Source organism: Nannobrachium achirus, assembly GCF_963921795.1.
Source record: "Nannobrachium achirus genome assembly, chromosome: 14".
Classification (NCBI taxonomy): domain Eukaryota; kingdom Metazoa; phylum Chordata; class Actinopteri; order Myctophiformes; family Myctophidae; genus Nannobrachium; species Nannobrachium achirus.
The window spans coordinates 29,411,343-29,433,240 of NC_137821.1; the positions used below are offsets into that span (position 1 = coordinate 29,411,343).

The 21,898-nt window shown below is 41.9% G+C and overlaps 1 protein-coding gene across 1 annotated transcript in view; it reads right to left on the reverse strand.

Moving 5' to 3' along the window:
- Positions 1-462: 462 nt before the first annotated feature.
- The window catches only part of LOC308298693 (glucosidase 2 subunit beta-like), a 205,762-nt gene continuing 184,326 nt past the window's right edge, over positions 463-21,898 (reverse strand). Inside the window, exons 14-15 of the mRNA XM_080742338.1 lie at positions 8,845-8,944; positions 463-1,436 (exon numbers count right to left, since the gene is read on the reverse strand). Of these exons, the coding sequence (XP_080598464.1) occupies positions 1,299-1,436; positions 8,845-8,944 (238 nt within the window). The 3' untranslated portion in view covers positions 463-1,298. The remainder of the gene's footprint in view (positions 1,437-8,844; positions 8,945-21,898) is intronic.

Genomic DNA, 21,898 nt, shown 5'->3' on the forward strand with positions numbered 1-21,898 from the left:
CCCCAAATGTTCAGGCCGCGACCCCCCAAAATAATGCTATTTGAACTGGGGACCCCCCACCCGGACAAGCACATGGAATTGAAGGCATCATTACATTTAGTTTAACAGATGAGAAAAATATTGTGAAATTGCCCAACTACAAGCTCACAACGCCTCTTTGTGAGTTTGTAGATACCCTGTAAACACTTATACTGTTTGCTAATTTGAGGACCCCACTGGAGGTCCCAACCCCCAGTTTGGTAACCATTGCTCTATGCAATTTGAGGGAAATGTTTTCTTTGGGTTTACAACTTATTATTACGAGATTTAGCATTCTGTACTTGTCAGATTAAGACTCTATAAACTCTTTTCTGTAATGAATGTACCGGTAGTCAAAAAAGGTTAACTTTATTTTCAATTCTTCAATATAACAACATATGCATGATGGTCAATGACATTCAGTACTTTAAAATGATTCAATTTCACAGTGTTCAGAAACCTATTCACTAATACAGTAACACTTTACAATTTACAATGTAAGCATTTAGCAGATGCTCCTAATCCAGAGCGTCATTTTCATTGCAGCTATAATGGGCACACATAATGCATTTCAACCCTACAGCAACATAATATGAACAGTCTCTCAAAAAATACAATTTCTGCTAAAGTGTTGATGCATAAAAATTGCCAACTCTTAGAAAACATAAGTGAAGCGGCAGTGTAACAATCGGCAGTATTCAAAGTAAACCAGTCCAGAATAAATTCCAAATTACAGATTCTAAACCTATTATTGCTCGTGAAATGTACGCGTACTGACAACATGGATGAAGGAGAGGAGGGACAGATTTCTTCTTCTTTTTCTTTTTTTCTTTTAAATAAAAAATCGAGATGGTGTGCATCTGCTCTAAAAGAACCGGATCCGGTTTGAACCGGAAATAGTAATTAGGCGGGATAAAAAAAAAAACACGAATCTCCATTGGCTTCCATGTTAAATTATGCAGGAAAACACCCATTTCTCTGTTTCCTGATCCTGCCTAGCGTCTGCAGTATAAACAATGCTAACTAGTTAGCTTGTATCTGTGGAAAGGTTTGATGGATTCATCAGCGGCCTTTTGTCATCCGAGCTGTGGCGTGGCGTGCGTGTGGAGCGTGCCCGATCTACTGGATCTTACTTGAAGTGGATATGCTGTGACTACTTTTAAAAGGTAAGAAAAAAACGTGGCAGGGAACGACCAAAGTCAAAAAACCATGTTGGCAGTAAATGAGTTAAAGGGGGAATGGGGGGAACTAATCTAGGCTAGGTCCAGCCAGGGGAGGGGTCACAGTTCACTGTGTATGCCCTGCTGCTTCAGCGCTGGCTGGCAGGCCACGGGGGTCTCAAAGTCCATGACGTACTGGCATTTGCTGGGCTCCTTCACCGCGCGCAAGGCCGTCTCCGTCCCACATGTCAGCGTGACCTAGAAAAACACAGGGAGGAAGAGTTGAGGTGGTTGCACGCCGCATGAGGAAGGGACATCGTTAGCCTAGGTCAAGACCTCACTGTCGGGCAGAAACCTCGTATCTCCCGAGTTTCAAAATAGTGTGTTATTTCGTGAATCAAAGCCCTACTTCATCACACAAGAGCGTTGCACAAAAGTAGTGAAAATAGCAGATCTACAAGCGCACAACGCCTCGCGGTGCGAGGCGTTGTGCGCTTGTAGATCGTCTATTTTCACTACTTAAACTCGTTTTTAAAATGATAATAAAAAAGGGAACGGTTTTGGACATACAAGGTTTCAAGTTCAACTCGACGAAGAGCTGTACTACTTTGGCTCCTCTGTGTGTGTGTGTAAGGGGGGTGGGCTGCTGTCTGAGGATGTCGGGGTGGGGGAGGGGGTCGCGTTACACTTTACGATACTTCCGCTCAACGATTAAGTGGTTAAGAGAGTGGAAGTTGATTTTGATCGCTGAAATGTTTTTGTGTTAGTCTAGTTTTAGTCGACTAAATATCATACAAATTTAGACGACAAAAATGTATTTTGGTGGGCCTCGATGGCATCGCAATGGCTGATTTTACACTTGGTTTCATGCTGAAAATAGCAGATCTATAAGCTCACAACGCTAGGCAGCGCAATGCGAGCTTGTAGATCTGTTATTTTCAGAGCGTAACCAAGCATAACACGACTCCCTCCTTAAGTCATCAAAGTTTGTTTTTTGTTTCGTTTTTATTTTGTTTCAGTCGACAAAATCAACACTTTAACTATCTTAATCCCAATATACTGTACTTCATTGACCGGGGTCTCCCAGGAGTCTATCCTTGGACTACAACTTTTTTTCCCCTCTACACCAAATCCATTTTGCGTCGCAATGCTATACGTTGTGAGCTTGTAGATCTGCTAACCTTGCCAAATGTTCGCCCCCAGAATAGGGACGCTGGGGTTTATATGATTAACTCTCGTATCACAGTCATCTTTCACGCATAGACGTCCTCTGGAGTACTTTTATGGGGCTGTGAGGGAAGTGAAGAACAGCCACTCACTACAAATGAAAAAATTATGCAAGGGGAAAAAAAGGGGGGGGGGGAGAGGCAGGATTGCAGTTCACACCGATTTGTTGGAACGCGCAAACATATTCGGGTCTCCATGCTTGAATGAAATTACAGCATGCGGAGACAGACTGAAATATCGCTCAACGGTGCCCTGTCTAATATTGTGCAAGTGTACGGGGTGCCAAGGTGAGACGGTGGTGCGGGTACACCGCAGCCGCAGACAGTTGTGACAGTTAGACAAAGTTATGTCACATCACTCCCGCAGCCCCCGAGGGCGCACGTTAGCCGGACGATGTGCAAAACGACGTGATTACCACCGGCATGCCTTTTAATAGGTGACTTTTTGACGCCCTCTACGAGAAGAGTGGAGAGAAAACAACTTATTTTACTTCTAGGGGAGGGTTTCCATAGCAACCCCTCACATCATACTGCACCCTGTACAGACAATACCTCTAGTGAACAAAAGCACCTGGAGACAGAGAGAGACAGAGAGCGAGAGAGAGAGAGATAGGAGATGGATTCTGGACAGGTATTCTTGGACTAAACTCTGAGATTGGAGCTGACCAACTAGTGATTTCATTTTGTCTTGAATAAAAAATGGAAACAAATGTTGTCTTGGTGGGGAGCTATCACATACAGTACATTCTTATTATGAAGCATAATGAGCAGGTTACACAGAGAGTGGAGCAGAGAGTAAGGTCGCAGCTTTCTCACGCGGTGGTTGTTGTCTGGTGCTTTGAATTTAATTTAGGCATAGAATTATTAACCATAGAAACATAGCAGATCTACAAGCTCGCAGCGCGGCACTTGGTGCGGCACCGAGAGCTTGTAGATCTGCTATTTTTGAAAAGTCGTGATTTTTTTAATATAAGCGAACATTTGTAACTCAAATATTTTCTTCTGAGTTATATTTTGAGATGGGGGGTCCATGGCCAAATACATGTAATTTTGGGGGTCCTTGGCATGAAACATTTTGAGAAGCACTGACAGAAACAGAAGGATTTAGAAGACATTTATAGACTTGGGTCAAAATCGGGTCAACATTCAAATTTTCACGATTTTTCTAAAATAGCAGATCTAGAAGCTCAAGTTACAAGCTACAAGTTAAAGCATAAAATAATACTCTGCGCAATACTCTGTCTAAATGGGTTAATTAATGAACACCGATGGATGAGCTCCACACCTTGCCAGGAGTCTTGGACATGCACTGTGCTGTGCGTTATGCCATTGAAACAATGCATCATCAACTGGCTCTTTTTCCACACTATAAGGTCTGAAGAGAAGCCCTATCTTGCCGTGGAAAGAGACTGTACTGCTGAGCAAAGTTGAGGTTCAGCATTTCAAATATAATGAGGGATGACTTCTATCGAGACTTCATTTATACCGTCTGCACATGGATGGGGAAGGAGGGGGGGGGGGGGGGGGGGGGGGGGGGGCTATCAAAGGGATTCAATTTAGTCTTTTCAAAGAGGCCCCTGGATGGCATTGAGTACATACGGTATATTTGCCGACTACATTTAGACGGCATGGGATTCCCATTTGAAAAGAGGGCCCCGGCTCAGTAAATGACATGATTAACCGTGCTGCTGTATTTTTTTAATTGAGCAAAAGTCCTGAATAAAATGTAAATGGTTCTAACAGATTTGACTATAAAATGTGGGGGTGTAAAGGTTAGAAAGGAGTGAAGTCGAGGACAAAGCGTTAAATGAAGGAACTGGAAGGAACATTACCATAAACTCAATGAAGGCTGACAGGGAGGAAAGGGCGGGGAGAGAGCAGGCCAGCTTCCCACACTAGGCTTTGGAGAGAACATCTTTTTTTGACACACTTAATTTTAACATTGTTTCCTCAATTTGTAAAAAAAGAAACATTGCATTGGTGTCAATCATGTGACTTTCAGGCTCGTTCCAGAATTGTCGTGCAGCTAGCGCTATTGAAATGTATTTATTTGATTAAATGGTTTACACACACATACCTGTATACATATATGGATCTAAAATGATTGCATTTCTTGACAGAAGAACCTAGAGCACACATATACATAAATATTGGCACAAAACTGATGGAGATTTAACTTGGGATGGGAGGCAGGTTCCACTTTCAAGTCTTACCCTTCAAGAAACAATGCAATAATCCAAACATGTATAATAGATGTTGTAGATTATCAGACAGGTATTCGTCATTTCCTGAGCTTTTACGAGTGAGGGCAGGCGTATCAACGCAACCTCTTGCAGCAAGATTGGACAATATGGGCGCAAAGGTGAATGCTAGTCATCATTTGTGACTCAGCTTGACTGAGGGGCAGTCATTTCGGAAGGCAGGGTTTTTCACTACTGCTAATATGATTTTTTTTTTTATTTTTTTTTTTCTAAAATGAAAAAAGCCACAGATGCTCAAAATATCTAGGCTACATTTCACTTAAACGCCAGAGCTTAACTCTGCATGTAAATAAGACTTTTTTTTTTATTAATGTGAGAGATCGTCAGGTCATTTGCAGGTTAGACATTTATTTAGAACCAATATACCATTTTGTAGCTATGATCCCCAGCTTTCAAATGAAATGAAAAAATGAAAATGAGAAAAAATGCAATGACTAGCCGTCAGCTGCGCTGAGACACATTTGTTCATCACATATCCATTGCTGTTTTTATTAATAAAGAGAAAATAGCATTTGATCAACACTTTCAGCTAATATATTAACAATACTGTCCCTTATCCCGGTGAACCAAATGATATAGTCTCGCTGTGATTCCTCAAAATTGTTTGGAGAAAGCCGTCTCAGAACACCGAAGATGTTTTGCTGGTGTGCCTCGCCTTTGTTGGTACTGTACACTGCTATTCTGTGAACTGTCGAAGGTCCACTATGTGTTTTAGTTCCTTTGCATGCAGATAAACTCTCTACAGCTGTGAATTATACTAAACCATGTGCGCCAACTGTGTTTGGCACCATGTTTGACATCAAAGTACATATAAGTGCAAATATAATCTTTGTCCTAGTACAAATGTATGTGTCGTACAAATGTCTCGTCCTCTCGCCGTAATCCAACGCTTGGTGAATTCTGCTTCACAATGATAGGAAGAGCCGACCTCGAAGGATCATATCTTATTTATAGTTTCTATAGTATCTATAGTAATTATATATATACGCGGATTACATACATACTCAAAGAGATTTCTCACATTTATTGTAAGATATATTTTTAAAGTTATGCTTTCTGGCTTTTTTATGCCTTTGTTGATAGGACGGTAGACTGACAGGAAATGGGGAGAGAGACGGGGAGTGACACGCAGCAAAAGTGGTCGGACTGTCGAACCAGCGACACGCTGTAAGGTTACACAGAGCCTATGCGGTATGCGCCTGGACCGGTAGGCCAGCGGGTGCCCATCTATTCATGGGTTGCATTTGTAGTCCTAAACAGCCATGTTGAGGACCAACACAGGTGTTTCTATTTGTTTGATTGGCACAGAACTAATGTTCTATGCCAATCAGACCACCTGTGTTGGTCCTCAACATGGCTCATGTAGGACTACAAATGCAACCCATGAATAGTCATTACTTAAGTTTTAAGCAATTCTAAAATGAGTAATGTTTTAATCTGTACAACTCATTTTTCTATTGTCAAAGTAAAATTACACAAATGTTTCTAGCCTCATTATTTTTTTGAAATCCACACCAGGCATTTTTGAGTGACAGTCAATTACAATCAATTGTATTTGCTCAATTATGACAACATACAGATGAGCAGTCATTCAACCAAATAGGTGTAATATAGTTTAGAATAACCTCATCTTGTGACGTGTGCTATAACGGCTTCCAGTGGCGCTGCTGAATGGTGGTGACACATTTGTCATTGTATCGATCTGTCAGAGCGCGGGCGGTTTTGTTACCAACTCAAGGTCCTCATCTTCCAAAATAGCCCATGTATTCAATCTGGCTCAGTGAAGTTATCCTCATGGGGAATACATGCTGTATGCTCTAATGTTACAAGTAATCGGAATACTGGAAGGCTGTTGACAAATGACAATGAAAGCTAACATCTACACTGCAACAATAGGTTCACTAAATCCAGTACAGGATAACGTGTGTGTACCGTATTTAACTAAACAGTCCTATAACCTCCTGATTAAAGCCTTGTCTCCAGTTGTAATCTCTAATACATTTCACTGAAATGTATGCATCTGGTAATAACTCATGTTTGGGAGTAGGCTCTCTATAAACATCAGATGCACTTAGAGAATGAACAGGTGCAGCATAGATATCCTGGTTCAATGTCTGTATTGTGCTCTTCAAAGTGACTGCACAGAGCCTTTCTAAAGCAGCTCTTTGTGCCTTTAACTACTTGTTTTTTATACAAAATTGCATGTGATTGCAACTCATTTCTACCAGCCTTTCCAGTGCATTGAACAATATCCTAATATCCTCTGGTGACTCAAACATAACCACTGTAAATGTGAAACGTTGCCATGTCTCGTCTGTAACCTCCTTCACTACGCAATCCATGCAGTTCAAGTTATGGGCAGGAACATCATGACTCAGTCCAAGCCTAATCTTTCAGGAAATATTTTCAATTTGCAATGAAAAGCTGTCAGCAAAATCACTTGATAGTTGAACTGTAGAGACGCACGCACGCACGCACGCAGTCCAGAAAGGGTAGAGAAGGGTACATATGTGCCATTTTGAAACTTCACACACTATGCCATTGGCAAGACAGTAGATTTCCAGTGGATTGGCAGAACATTGAGCTTGTAGATCAGCTATTTTTGCTATTTGCAGGACATTTTCTGGAAAAGAGCGGTAATGCCTGAAGACTTGCAACGGCACAATTGTAGCTTCAACTATCTTTTAGCAGAGCCCTGTCATATAGTATAAAGTAGCTATATTGAACTTGTATGTGACGCAAACCTAATCAACGACAATCCCCACTAAGTTGTCACCACCAGTGGTGGAAAAAGTACTCACATATTTTTTTAAGTAAAAGTATCAATACTGCAATGTAGAAATACCCTGTTACAAGTAAAGGTCCGCAATTCAGAATGTACTTGAGTAAAAGTATGAAAGTGTTGTCATCAAAATGTATTTAAAGTTCCAAAAGTAAAGGTACAAAATGTTTAAAAATAGCAGATCTACAAGCTCACAACGTGTCGCAATGCGACACGTTGTGAGCTTGTGGTTCATGTATGTTTTACAATATAATAATGTATTTTTGCAAAGTAACTAGTAACTAAAGTATACAAATACATGTAGTGGAGTAAAAGTACAATATTTGGATCCGAGATGTAGTGGAGTAAAAGTAAGGTACAAATACCACAAAATTGTACTTAAAGGAGTAGTTCACCCCCAAAATGACTTTTTTTCTATTGATTACTCATGCCATGGAGACTAGAGTTCAATAATATATTTAGTTTTTTGTCGCATTCCTAAGACAAAAATGTGATAACAATAAATTGACCCCCATTGATTCCGGATGGGGACCCGTTTCAAAAAAGTCATTTTGGGGGTGAACTACTGCTTTAAGTAGGCACCACTGGTCACCACACACTTTTGAACAAAGTCTATTTCCGAATTGAGTAACGAACGTTCAGGGCTACCAAACAGCAGCAGTCAGCGCCCGCCGCCCATGAGAGGGATGTCTGGGTCACTGTCTCTGAGCTGCTTACCAGTGACCTCCAGCTCTACAGCCTGTCTGGTTTGGTATTCTATGAGGGCAACTAACAGAGACACAGCAGTGTGGTACTCTGGAGCCATCCTATTTCTTCACTACCACTAAAGCCAGCTTGTGAATCAAACAATAGCCGAAGCCAGTCGGGAGAAGAACAAAAAAACACGTTTTCCTTTGGGAACAGTCTTTGCTCTTCCCTCCAGTTCTGATATAACTTACACTATAGTTGCATCGATGAGATCCTCAGCAAGAGAGCAAAATAAAGAATTGCTATTTTTACGAAAATGTTCACCCCAGAATAGGGATGCTATCCTATATTAAAATTGTCTTAAATTGGTAAATGGTGCATTTATACAGCGCTTTTATCCAAAGCGCTTTACATAGAGTCATACACTGATGGCAGAGCAAACCTGTTCATCGGAAGCAATTAGGGGTTCAGTGTCTTGCTCAAGGACCCTTTGACACCAACTCTGGTAGGCTTCATGTGGTTAAAACTAGTCATTGACATGCGAGTGCACCTTGATTTAATGTAATATTTTGTGTGAGCCCATTTAAAGTCAGGACAATCTAGGCCTTATAAATGAGATAGAAGTAGTGATGTAGAAAATGCTTAACGATTTCTAAATAGTGTATGGCGCGCGCGCGTGCATGTGCATGTGAGAGATGCCCAGGCCTTACCAAAGTATTGCGAGTTGGGCCTTGCCAGCAGGGTTCTCCACTCTCATACCTCATCTGACAATACAAGTTACCCGGCGTTCCTGTCCAAGAGCTCCATTTTCTGAAAAAGAAAAGAAAAAAGAAGGAAAAAAAGAAAAATAAGGTTCAGGTTCACAAGTAATAGTGCACATCCATTAATTAACAATTAATCCATCCAATTAATTAGTCCCAAACAGTTCTGAAAAACCAAAACGCAAAGAAACATCTGCCATCACCAAACCCCAGGTAGGCTGTACGGAAAACTCTTTTGCTATGCAGAAACCTAAAACAAAACTAAATTCTAAACTGAATTCCTGTGACAAGGCCAGCGCAGAGGTGCCCTCTGTCAGTGGCTGGCATTGGCACCCACTCCTCTTTGACGGCGGAAGGGAAATAATAATTACCGTTTGTCATAGTTAATTCTCTGTGTGACGGCACACCGGGGAGGGAGAAGAGAAGAACACAATACCACTGAACCCTGTGCCAACTAATTACATTTGCACCAAAAGCATTTCAGGGGAGCAATTTGTCCGAGAGTATTGAGTCAGAGCAAGCCAGGGGGCCTGTGGCCATGGGCCAACACAGCATCACAATCTATGAAGAGCCAACCAATGCCATTTGATTGTATTTCCATTAGCTGATCTGATTCTGTCTCACCGGAACTAAAGTGAAAGTCATATTGGAACCCAACATTAATATAAGTATTGTTGATTTTGTCAATATAAAGCAATCGACAGTAAAGGGCTATTCACACCAAGCACGATAACTATGACTATAACTAGAATGATAATCATCATGTGAGCGTTCACATTGAAGAACAATAATGTTCTGTAAACAGTGACTGTGCAGTCCAGCTGTGTCAGATCCCACACACGGAGCACAAGAGATTTCTGTCTCTGTGGTGTTAGCCTCGGAAACCCAGACTTCTTTTGGCGATCGGAAGAAAAAGAAGCCTGGGTGATCGCGTTATGATATGATCACTGTTGTAGGAAGTGTAGAATTTCCCTAACCAATCAGAGTGCAGAGAGCGTCGCACCAAATGTGTTGACGTCATGACGCACCAGCGTTCTCTGCGCTGAGCAGAGGAGCAGAGGGGGGTGGGGGAAGGAGAACACATGCTATTGGCTGGAGACTTGCGGAGATACTCACCGCGCCCGCCCATCTGCCTACACAAAACTGTCCGCGTTAGGTTAGAGTGCTGTGGTGCTGAAACACATATAGGATATAGATAAATGGTAAATGGTGCATTTATAGAGCGCATTCATACATGATACACCGATGGCGGAGGAAACCATGCAAGGTACCAACCAGCTCAACAGGAACAACTAGGGGTTCAGAGTCTTGCTCAAGGACTCTTCAACACTAACTTTGGGGGAGCCCGGGATTCGAACTGGGAACCCTTCGGGAACTCTCCGTGTTCTAATGACGGGTTCTCTACCCCTGAGCCACTGCTGCCCCACATAATCTGACTCTGTAGCTGTAGACTACCTGAGGTAATGCCAACTAGCCTACCAGCAAGCATTAGCTATTCATAATCATCTCCTCCTCAACGTCAATAATAAGAAAACTACCTCTGATTCCGAGTGTGAGTGAGACCGATTGCATCCAAGAGTAACACATGGATGTAAACAAAAGCTGACTGGAGCGGATGATCGACTCTTCTTTCACCCGGAGAAGAAAAATGTGATCATCCGTTCTTTAGTTATGGTCCGTAGTGGTAGTGGTAGTATTATGTATGTATTCTCCAGAGCAGTGAGTGAGTTCACCTGAACGATTTCGATTGGCATTCATGAAATCGCTCTGAAGGTGATCCAAATGATATTGTTCACCACTATTGTTATAGTTCTGGTGAAGACTCTGCCACCCGCCAGTTGTAACGATTTCTGATCTTCTGCTAGCAAAAAGTGCTTTTAGCGTAGAGCAATACAGTACCTTCCCCCAACGCAAGTGCTTTACGCTTTACGGTTATCTAAATACCACACCGCTGTGCACCGAGTTCGCACATGGGGGTGTACTGGTGTGTACTATTTTCCCCACCAGACCAGCTTGGATCTAGTCTAATCTCTTGCATCTCTGGTGCAGTGACAGCAGAACGGGTGATTTTGTTATTTAGGGAGCAGAGTGTTTGGATTAGGCATCGAGAGTTCACACTGCGCACACATTGATTGCAATCAAAATCCATTAGATCTGAACACAACACTCACATTCTCACAGCACTTTATTCTTCATTAATTCAGGAAATAAAACAAGAAGAATTGCAGCTGCTATGCATATTAACAGATGATCTCCTGGTGATGGAACAAGGCTATGCCTAAATTGTGTGTATTCGCCAATGAAATATCTGATCTACAAGCTCACAACGCATTGCAGCGCGACGTGTTGTGCAGCTATCTGTGCAGCATAGCAGAAGGCATGCAACCAAATAGGAATTGAAGCATTTTGGACCGCTCTACGAGTAGAGAGGAAGGGACATCTTCATTCAGCTGATAAATATTATCAAACAGCCTACCTTAACGTAAGAATTACAAACATTATTTATCTGTCTCTGTACAGTAGTTATCCACATCGATATGCATGGAGATCCAAGGGTGCACGCAACACACTGGCATTGGTATGCTTTAATATACGGTAATAACCTAACTGAGAATGAGCATGTGAATATTATGTCTGTCTGTTGGACATGAGGAGGCATTAGGCTACAGTGATTCTGACCACATGCAGAAACAACCATGCACTGCGTTTGGATTTCTCTGGTTTCATGTGTCGGTGAGCAGAGAGATTTACTTTTGCCTGTATCTCCTGACATCATTATTATCACATTATTAATGCTGCTAGATTATAAACTTGCGTGCTTTCACTTCATGCAAAGGACGCTACAATATAAAATCCTCTTGTTTGAATGTCAATGTGCCTCACGCCGGGCACAATCTAGTTCGTAAAGGTGATAGCACCCGTGCACTCTGATTAGTTTGTATTAATTAATTTGTATTAATCTAACGCATTACTATTTCAGAGCGCCCTGTGCGCAGACAGATCGCGTCCTCATTTGCCATTGCACTGGACACAAGTGAAGATGCGGTCAAAATAGGGCTCTCCACTTCCGGTGGTACTCGTTTGTTTTCAATCCTAATAACACCAACTCTACATGTTGTAATGAGTTGTAAAGAGTTGCCAACGGATTCAGCTGCGGAGCTCTGAATCGGTCTTGAGAGATTACATGAAGTATGACATGCACACCATGGCCATTGTGCGTACTGACATCTACAGTACATGATGTCCTCCTTTTTTGTGCGACGGATACAAAAAGGAGGATTTGTTCTTCATCCTAACATCAACTAGATGTTCCTGTCTTGTGATTCCACCCCCGCATCTCATGTTAGGTAATATCCGTGATTACAATCTGAGCTGGGTTTTTCACCCAGACATCAAACAGAAGCAACCAACATATAAATATTAAATAACAGACACTGAAAGTAATGACAAAGAAGACAGACTCTTTTGTTATGCCTTTGTGATCACAGGCATTGAATACAGTTTCGGGAAGGTAGAAATGCAAAGCAAAAACTCATTTACATATCTCTTTCTCGTTCTCACATCTCACAATGTACCCTCATTTGACCTTATCGAAGACTGCAACAGTGTTCCAGTGGTGTAAAGTAAGTATTTTTACTTAAAGGGGAAGACCACCCATTTTCAATATTGAACTATATCATTAATATTATATACCTTAGAGGAGTTGTGTGGAAATAGAAAAAAAGTTCCCCCCCTTCTGTGTTGCCTAGAACTGGAGGATTGAATTTGGGGTTTGTATTGCAAAGTACAACTTGATGACATCACACCGTTGTACTTTACAATACAAACCCCAAAATCAATCTTCCAGTTCTAGGCAACACAGAAGGGGGGGAACTTTTTTTCTATTTCCACACCACTCCTCTAAGTTACATTAATGACATAGTTCAATATTGAAAATGGGTGGTCTTCCCCTTTAAGTACTGTACTTATGTACAGTTTTGAGGTATTTGTACTTTACCTGAGTATTTCCAAATTCCAATACTTTTACTTCTACTCCACTAAATCTGGGATCCAAATGTAGTACTTGTACTGTGAGCTTGTAGCCGATCTACAAGCTCACAACGCGTCGCATCGCGACGTGTTGTGAGCTCGTAGATCTGCTATTTTCAAACATTTTGTACTTTTACTTTTAGTACTTTGAGTACATTTTGATGCCAATACCTTTACTCAAGTAAATTTTGAATTCTGTACTTCTACTTTTAACAGAGTACTTCTACAAAGCAGTATTGATACTTTTACTTAAAGATGGGGTGCCATGATTTTCCCCTCTATAAAACATGATTATCTACTATTATGATTATACTAGGAGGAAGAATTTTTCCAAAAAAGTGTACAGAAAGAGTTAACATTATGTTTTTATGTGGCCACACCCACCAGTTCATTGGTATGCGTGGTTGTCATGGTGGGTGGTGACCCAGCTAAAGTTAGCCACACCCACATGTGTTGGGTGAATGGTAATTAGGGGAGGGGTTGATTCTATGATGTAATAAGTATGGGTGTTTTTGGAACGGCACGTCTGACCCAGCAGGTGGCATCCTCCAGCTAAAAACCCAAATAAAAAGAGAATGCATAATTGCTCATAAAAACCACACCAGGGGGTCTAATGAAGTACTTACTGTCAACCTCATAGACACATGAAAACCAGAAAAAGTACAAAACTATGGCACCACCTCTTTAAAGTTATACTATGTAACTTTTTTTATAAAACATATCTTAAAATTGTTCTAACTATTAAATCGCTAAAGTTTTAGAACCCCCACTCCGTTCATTTCAGCCCCAAAAGCCTTTTCTTTATATGTTTTCTACTTAGCCGTGACAGGGGCGGGATTTCGCGGCAAAATGACGTCATCTGCATCATCCGTATACGTTGTGTATACGTTGGCCAATCACATTGCAGATCATACACACATGATACACTACCGGCAAATCATGTCTCTTCAGGAAATAGCTTGCTTCAACAGCTTTGTTTACGCTGGTCTAGAAGTCTAGCCTGTAACTCCCCAACGCCGGTCCGCAGAGGGACACGAGACACCTCCACGGATGCGTGGCGAGGCGGGCGAGCCGGCGAGGCGGACGCGGTGGTCTGGAGGCCCGGTCCGCGGCGAAAAACTGCAGAAAAAAGCAGACGCGACCGCGGTTTGCTATAACGCTACTGACCACTAGTTGAGCAACTTACACAGTATAACTTTAAGTAGAAAATGTGAGTACTTCTTCCACCACTGCAGTGTTCTTTGGATTTGGGGAAGGGGCGGGGTGTCTCTCTAGCCTTTACAGATACAGTGCGTGGCATGTCTCAAGGTTCCCGAGCATGGCTTTCCAGCCATGCGCGACACACACGCGGCTTGTTTAGGATGTCTGAACGGGTCAGTCAGAGGTGAATTGCTCACACAAGTGGAAGCCGTCTGGGCTCTCGCCTCTCGGCTCTTCCCTTTCCGGGCTGTTTGATTGGGTTTTAGCACTCAGTTAACCCATTAAGATCTCAGGACCACATTCTGCAAATGTCCTCTAAATCCTAATAGTTTTCTGAAAGACTTATGTTTCTATGTCAGTGGTGCTCAAACCTTTATATGTCAAGGACCCCCAAAATGCTAGGTATTTGGCCGCTAACGCCCATCTCAAAATATGTTGTTCCAGGGACACACAGAAGCAAAGATTTGAGTTAGAAATGTCTGCTTAAAACATATATTATATATTCAAAGACTAAAGCTGCATTCACACTGCAGATATATAGTTGAACGTTTAGCTTGCTTGGTCAATGTTATCTCAATGGAAACCAGCTTTAAAGCTTCCAAACCTTCGTTCTGTGTGTGTCCTGTATCTTTAAAGCTGGTTTCCATTGAGATAACATTGACCAAGCAAGCAAAACGTTCAACTATATATCTGTAGTGTGAATGCAGCATTACACACATTTTCATGGTTCGTGAAGTGCTATGAGCTTTTATATGTACTATTTTTGAACAGCCTAAAGTATAAAATAATGGATACAGTGGTTTACATCTAAAATGTAACAGATGCTTTCCCCGGTCCTAATAGGTTAACGCCAGGAGACCCTCAAATGGATTGCTGTCGGGGCTTAAGACGTAGCTAGCATGTGACAGTTCCCTGGCCATTTGGACCTGTTGACCAGCGGTCCCTAGCGCGTCACCTCCATATAGCTCCACACACCCCTCTTTCTCTCTCATGCCTCTTCTGCCCGGGTTCAGCTGCTTGTCTTACATCCACTCTGGCTCCCTCCACCGAGGTCTGCACCCCTGGAGGCAGCGACAAGCCCTTCCACTTAACCACGTGAACCCTGTTAGACTAGTGTCCCTATTCTGGGTATGTCCGGAATAAATAGCAACGCTTTGTGACCTTGTAGATCTGCTATTTTTGCTATATCATGGCCTCTTTAAAAGAATACGTCACCCATGTTCAACCTTATCGTCATATAATTGGTCCTCACTAATGCTCAGAGTTGGCACTATATCATACACTCAAGTTGGTGGTCTGACTATGTTCAAGGACCGCCTACCAATGACATCATCAACAGTGTTTCTAACAGAAACTGCAGCCTTTCTCTTCCTGGAAAGTAAACATGCTGAAATAAAGGCCATTGTTTCTTGCATTATTATAATAATAATAATAATAACCTGTAGATGCCCTAATAGGCGATGTGAGAACAGGTCATCGTGATGTAGTGAGAACAGGTCAGCTATATCCTTCTGCTGAGCTGGGACGAGGTGATGTCAGAACATGTCAGCTATATTGTGACGTCATTGTGATGTCAGAAGAGTGAGAGACTCAGAAGAGTGACAGACAGGATCTGGAGGCTTTCATACTAAGTATCAATCTATGGTCGCAATAATAATAATACAAATACAAATACAAAGTTTGACATCTTGAAACCTGCCTGTCTGTTATGTCACCGGTGGGCAGTTTTCTGAACTGTCCACAGCCCTGCTCTGAGACACGGAGTGGGTAGACATTAATGGTGCCATCTTATAATGAGCATTGTACCAATTATATGACGATTAATCTTTTAATGCCGGCTTGAAAGCGTCCAGATTACCATATTTTCTTCCTTCCTGCCACAACACGTTGGTTGTTCTGCCGCTCTACTTTCCAAACAGCCCAGCAGGAGAGCCCATTTTCCTGCCTGATAAAAAGCCTGAGAAGGTGTGCTGCCAAGCATTAGCACTCAGATCACTTACCATGCACAGTCTATGCTCCTAAGGAGTGGAAAGCCAAACCAAACAAACATCTGTTTGTTTGGTTTTTTTTTGCTCCATGTGAAGGACAGAGAATAAGAAAACAGTAAAGACAACAGACTGGTAACCAATAGAAAATAAACCAGAAATAAGCCAACGTAATTAAAGCATATTTTAAATAGATTTGTGTTGTGGGGAGGGTGGGGCGGTTGTCTTCCTGCCGTTGTGGAAATGCATTTCCGTCTGAGCGGACATGACGGCAGCGATCGTGAATGCAGACCTACTTTAACCCATTTAGACCTAGAATTATTGAATGCTTAAAGAAAATAGCAGATATACAAGCTCACAGCGCGGCACCGAGTGCCGCGCTGCGAGCTTGTAGATCTGCTATTTTTGAAAAATCAAGATATTTTTTTGCAGGTCTTTGAATATATCTATTTAAAAGCAAACATTTGTCACTCAAATATTCGCTTCTGGGGGTCCCTGGAACAATATATTTTGAGATGGGAGTCCGTGGCCAAATACCTGCAATTTTTGGGGTCCTTGACAAGAAAAGGTTTGAGAACCACTGATTTAGAGGAAGGATTTAGAAGTCGGGTCAAAGATATTCAAAGACTTGCACATAATGTTCACGATTTTTCAAAAATAGCAGATCTACAAGCTCACAGCGCGGCACTCGGTGCCGCGCTGTGAGCTTGTATATCTGCTATTTTTCAATAGTTAAGGCATAAAATAATGGTTGAAGTGGTTAAAATCGAGCGCGACTCGGGCGCGTTCCCGGTATTTGAGCGTTAATGATTAATGATGGCGAGATATTGAACACATGCTCTTTTTGGGGCTTAAAACGCAGGGAATCTTGTTTACAGATGTCTGAGCTATGATTCATTGTTTGCCTGGCCCTCCCTAATGCCATAAAATGCACCTTCCATCACAGATAAACCTGTAATGGTGGAATATCTAGCAGGCTAAACCCATTATCCATACATTTGTGATGCACTGCGGGCGAGATAGTGGGTCTCTGAGAACTCCATCCCAGCACCAGACATACCCTCAACCACAGACATTAGGGAGTCAATCTCATTTGTTTTTTTTGCCACTGAATCACTAAGGCGTGATTTCTACGGACGCAGAGCATGGCAGATGGAAAAGTGATTTAATTACAGCCAGTGCACATGCAAAAGAAATACTGTTAGATACTGTTGCGGTTTCAAACTCAATGACACCTTCAAGTGGAAGCATTAGAGGAAAGTTTACTCCGTGAAATGTGACTTTATTAGGAATGCATAAGAATCATTGATAGTGTAAAGTACACTCAGGTCAGGGTAAAAAATATTAACCAAAGCTCCTTTCTGACAATGACGGAATTGGAGAATATGCTATAAGATTCTTTTTTTTATGGATCACCATATGGTTGTCTTGGAATCCCCTCATTGTTTAAGTGGCTTTAAAAATCAAATCCCTATTAAGAATAATTAGCTTTTGAGAGAGAGAAAAAGCTGATTAGTTTTCTGTTCTTCTGATAATGTCACAGGCTTATAAAAGCTCTTATTCTATTTATTTAAAAATGACGTGACTTTGTTCTAAAACTTCAACACGGAGCTAATCCGGCCGCCTCGAGCGGTAAATCCCGCCAATCCACGGCTAATCTCGCCCTATGCTGAAAGAAGAGTTGGCCCCTCTGATATAGCCACACATCAACCTGTCAGAGGCAATTAGCATTTACACAACTCTACTCAGATACAGATACAAATATGGGCCAAAAGAGAGAGGGAGAGAGAGAAAGAGAGAGAGAGTGTGAGTGTGCGCGCGTGTGCGTTAGGGCATTAACGACTTGTGATTTTTGCAAGTCGACTCGACTCAGTAAAAAGTTGAGTTGAAGTCGACTTTATCATTATGACGTCATCACAACGCCCCAATTATCTTCGGGGGTCCCCAGATGATTTACTTAATGTGAAACATTGTTTTCTCACTCAACTGCAAACAAACCGACATTAGGTTTAAGTGTATAGAGGGTATCTTCACATTTCTAAAGTGCCAAATTAAGGACTTTTTAACTCATTGCATGCCAGGCCCGATAGTCCCGAGATTATTTTAATGTCTTTCCCTGCCAGGCCCGATAGTCCCGAGAATTTCCGCCATTTTGAAAAAAATAATAATTTTTTTTTCAAAGATTTTTTTTTTCGGACCCCAAAAAATGTAGTAGGCATGATAGAAATCGCGAAATTGCATGTTTAACCCCCATAGCAACCCCATCTATCAAACATGGCAGCCATCTTTGTTTACATTTTAGGAAAACATAATGGCTTGTATCTCATGAATGCCTGAACGGATTTCCATTCAGATTTTTTTGTTTGAAAGCTGTGAGCAATGTGGACACACGTGGTGCATTATCTAGGCATGGGTGTGCATGATCCGTGCACTATGAATTACATGGAAGTCTATGGAGACCAGAGGCACCATAGAGTACGAAGGTATTGTTAAATGGCGGGGAATGTGTTAATACCTCTAAAATGGCAAATTAAACATTGTGTAGATTGTCAAATATATAGAGTCAGAAATTGTAAAAATAGCCGATCTACATGCTCACAACGCCTCCCGATGAGCATGTAGATCTGCTATTTTTACAAATTGACTTTCGACTTTTTCTGGTGGGAGTCGACTTGTGTAATGAAGTCGACTGAGTCGACTTGTCGACTTTTTTGTTAATTCCCTAGCGTGGGTGTCTGGTGTAGTAGGTCTTAGGACTTAACTGTGGAGTTGTTGAATGAACCAAACCAGAGACAAAAAGGAACAGATTTGAGTGTCCCTCCCTCCATGTACCTCAACAGTTTACTTCAGCAGACTGAATATACGGTAGAACGGCTCATTCGCCCTCAGTGTCATCGCTGTGTCTCCTACTGTGTGCTCACTTGCAAGGCAACTGATGAGTATTATCATCATATCTGTCTCACATGCACTAAGGCAGGCCGGATTAACATGCATCCATGCAATGCATGGACAATTCATACATGTGTAGTGTACATGCATATACAGTATGCATGTACAGTACATGACCGCCAGGGTTAAAACCTCGTCTAATCCGCTCCTGCCATCATTCAGAGTTTTTCAATAAACTTTGAAAAATCATTGAATATTATGCGTCGCCCGATCCGCCCATGGATGGTCTCAAAAGACGCATGACGCACGTGGCTTCCATGAAGGGAGGTATCCGGTGGCGATAATCCAATGGAAAGTTAAAGCGAGTTGAGTGGAGATGTATACACTCACAATGGAATGAATGGTATGCATTTTTTCCTCAGAGTGCCTGCATATTGATATTTTTGTATTGTTTCTTTTGTGGTCATGTGATTCACGTGATCCACGTGACTCCCAGAGAACCGGAAAACAAATGAGGCCTCATAGGTTAGCGAACAGTGCCATCTAGCATAGTACGTCGTTGGTGGTGTGGGCAAAGGATTGACTTAAGTCATTATTAAGACGATTTGCTATTTTTGCAGAATGGTCGCCTATTATGGCGCTAGGGTACGAGTGGTTAATATTCAATGTAGCATGTTTGCATTCTTATTGTATGTTTGTGTGTGTGTGTGTGTGTGTGTGTGTGTGTGTGTGTGTGTGTGTGTGTGTGTGTGTGTGTGTGTGCGTGTGTCCTCCATATTGTTCATGGCATGCATGATGTCCTGATAATTGTGACCACGTGCACTGTCCCTCATCACCTCAGTGAAACAAAGAAAAAAATTCATAAGCTTCTATTTTTGAAAATAGGTGTTATAGTTCTAGGCTACTTATGGAAGCATACAATGAGGTCAGGAATATAGGGCCTTATATATGTATGCCTTATAAATGTCCTACGCCCAATGGAGAGTATCAACCTAAAGGGACACTATCACATTATGTATACATTTGCAGTGGTGGAAAAACTAGGCTACTCACATGTTTTATTTAAGTAAAAGTATCAATACTGCAATGTAGAAATACTCTGTTACAAGTAAAAGTCCGGAATTAAACATGTACTTGAGTAAATGTACAAAAGAATTGGTATCAAAATCTACTAAAAGTACCAAAAGTAGAAAGTACTCTATTATGCAGAATGACCCATTTCAAATGAATAAAATGTATAACAATCTTTTGAAAATAGCAATAGCAAAACAGCACCGTGTTTACAGCAAAATAGCAATGAGTACGAAAAATACAAATCAAGGACAATTAGGGGCCTTTTCCACCGGCAAAGAACCGGTTCGGGTTGTTTCTCCCGCCTATGGGATGAACCAGAGGTGCGCTTTTCCACCGAGAACCAAGTTGGTTCCGAACCGTAAAAGTTGGTTCGTGGCCAGTTCACAAGAACGAACCAAGGTTCCAAGAAAGTTGCCATCCCATAGGCGGGAGAAAGAACCCGAAGCGGTTCTTTGCCAGTGGAAAAGGCCCCTTGGACCATGTGGATGCCAGGCCGGTGCTTGTGCGTGAAATGAATCTTGGGAATTGTAGGGACGGCTGAAACAGTGGCTGCATCGTAAATATTGGTGTTTCATTACGTCGTTGTCGGGTGGAAACCTTGTATGTCCCAAACCGTTTGTTTTGCATGTATCACTTTTAAAATGATTTAAACTAGTGAAAACAGCCGATGCAAGGCGTTGTGTGCTTGTAGATCGGCTGTTTTCACTACTTTTGTGCGACGGCCTTGTATGATGAAGCAGTGTTTACTTTGCGAAAAAAATTACAAATTTGAATATACGAGGAGATACGAGGTTTCTGCCCGACAGTGACAATTAGGTGGACTATGATAATCATTCACATGTCAACTGAAATGCATAACATCCACGTGATAGTGTCTCTTTAAAGCTAGCCTCCTTTATACTCCAGTCCTTTTACAGCAGATGGAAAAGGTGGTTCAAGGAAGGGTCAACTATGCATAATTATTAGTAAGTGCTAGTCTTTATTAGCAGCCCAGCTCCTCCATGGTGAAACCTCAGCTTGTGCATTACAAATGGCATACTGATATAAAGTCTGCACTTGCTAGCCTCACCATCATTAGTACTACTCTAGCATCCACCCATTGGCTGCCACTGAGCTCAATTAACGGCGACATTTAGTTGCACGTTGGCGGTGTCATCCACCGAAAACAACAGATCTGCAAGCTCACACTGCATGACGCGGTGTGAGCTTGTGGACGAGCTATTTTCAGAGCACGCCATGTAGGGATGGGACGATACGCGATATTATCGTTTATCGTGATAAAAAAACACTCACGATAATTGCATCGTGGAGATTTCATTCATCGTGATATCGTCCTCCGTCATGCACTGGGATCAATTCACCTTTTATTTGCCGAGCTGCATATCCGGTACCACTTAAACCCTCTATAATTGGTAAAAGGTACTTATATATATATATAATATACGTACTTGATACAGTCTTTTTTTCACTCTCTATCAAATGTCTTTGCCAAAAAAATAGCCGATCTACAAGCTTGTAGATCTGCTATTTTTTGGCAAATGTTCCGCCCCAGGATAATGGATTTTGATTATCGCGATAATATCATAAATCGCCATTTCTTTCGTTACAACAATCGCAATATGAAATGTTCATACCGTCCCATCCCTAACGCCATGGCACACCACCAAGCATAAATCAGCCATTAGACTATGCCTCACAGCTATGCTTTTCGGAGCTTTAACAAGGGCACCCGGGGAAGCATGTAAGTCCTCTCACTAGGCCTGTTAATGCGATAATCATTTGCAGCGTGAGACCTGGTCCCACCATAGCAGGCGCAGCGTTGCGGC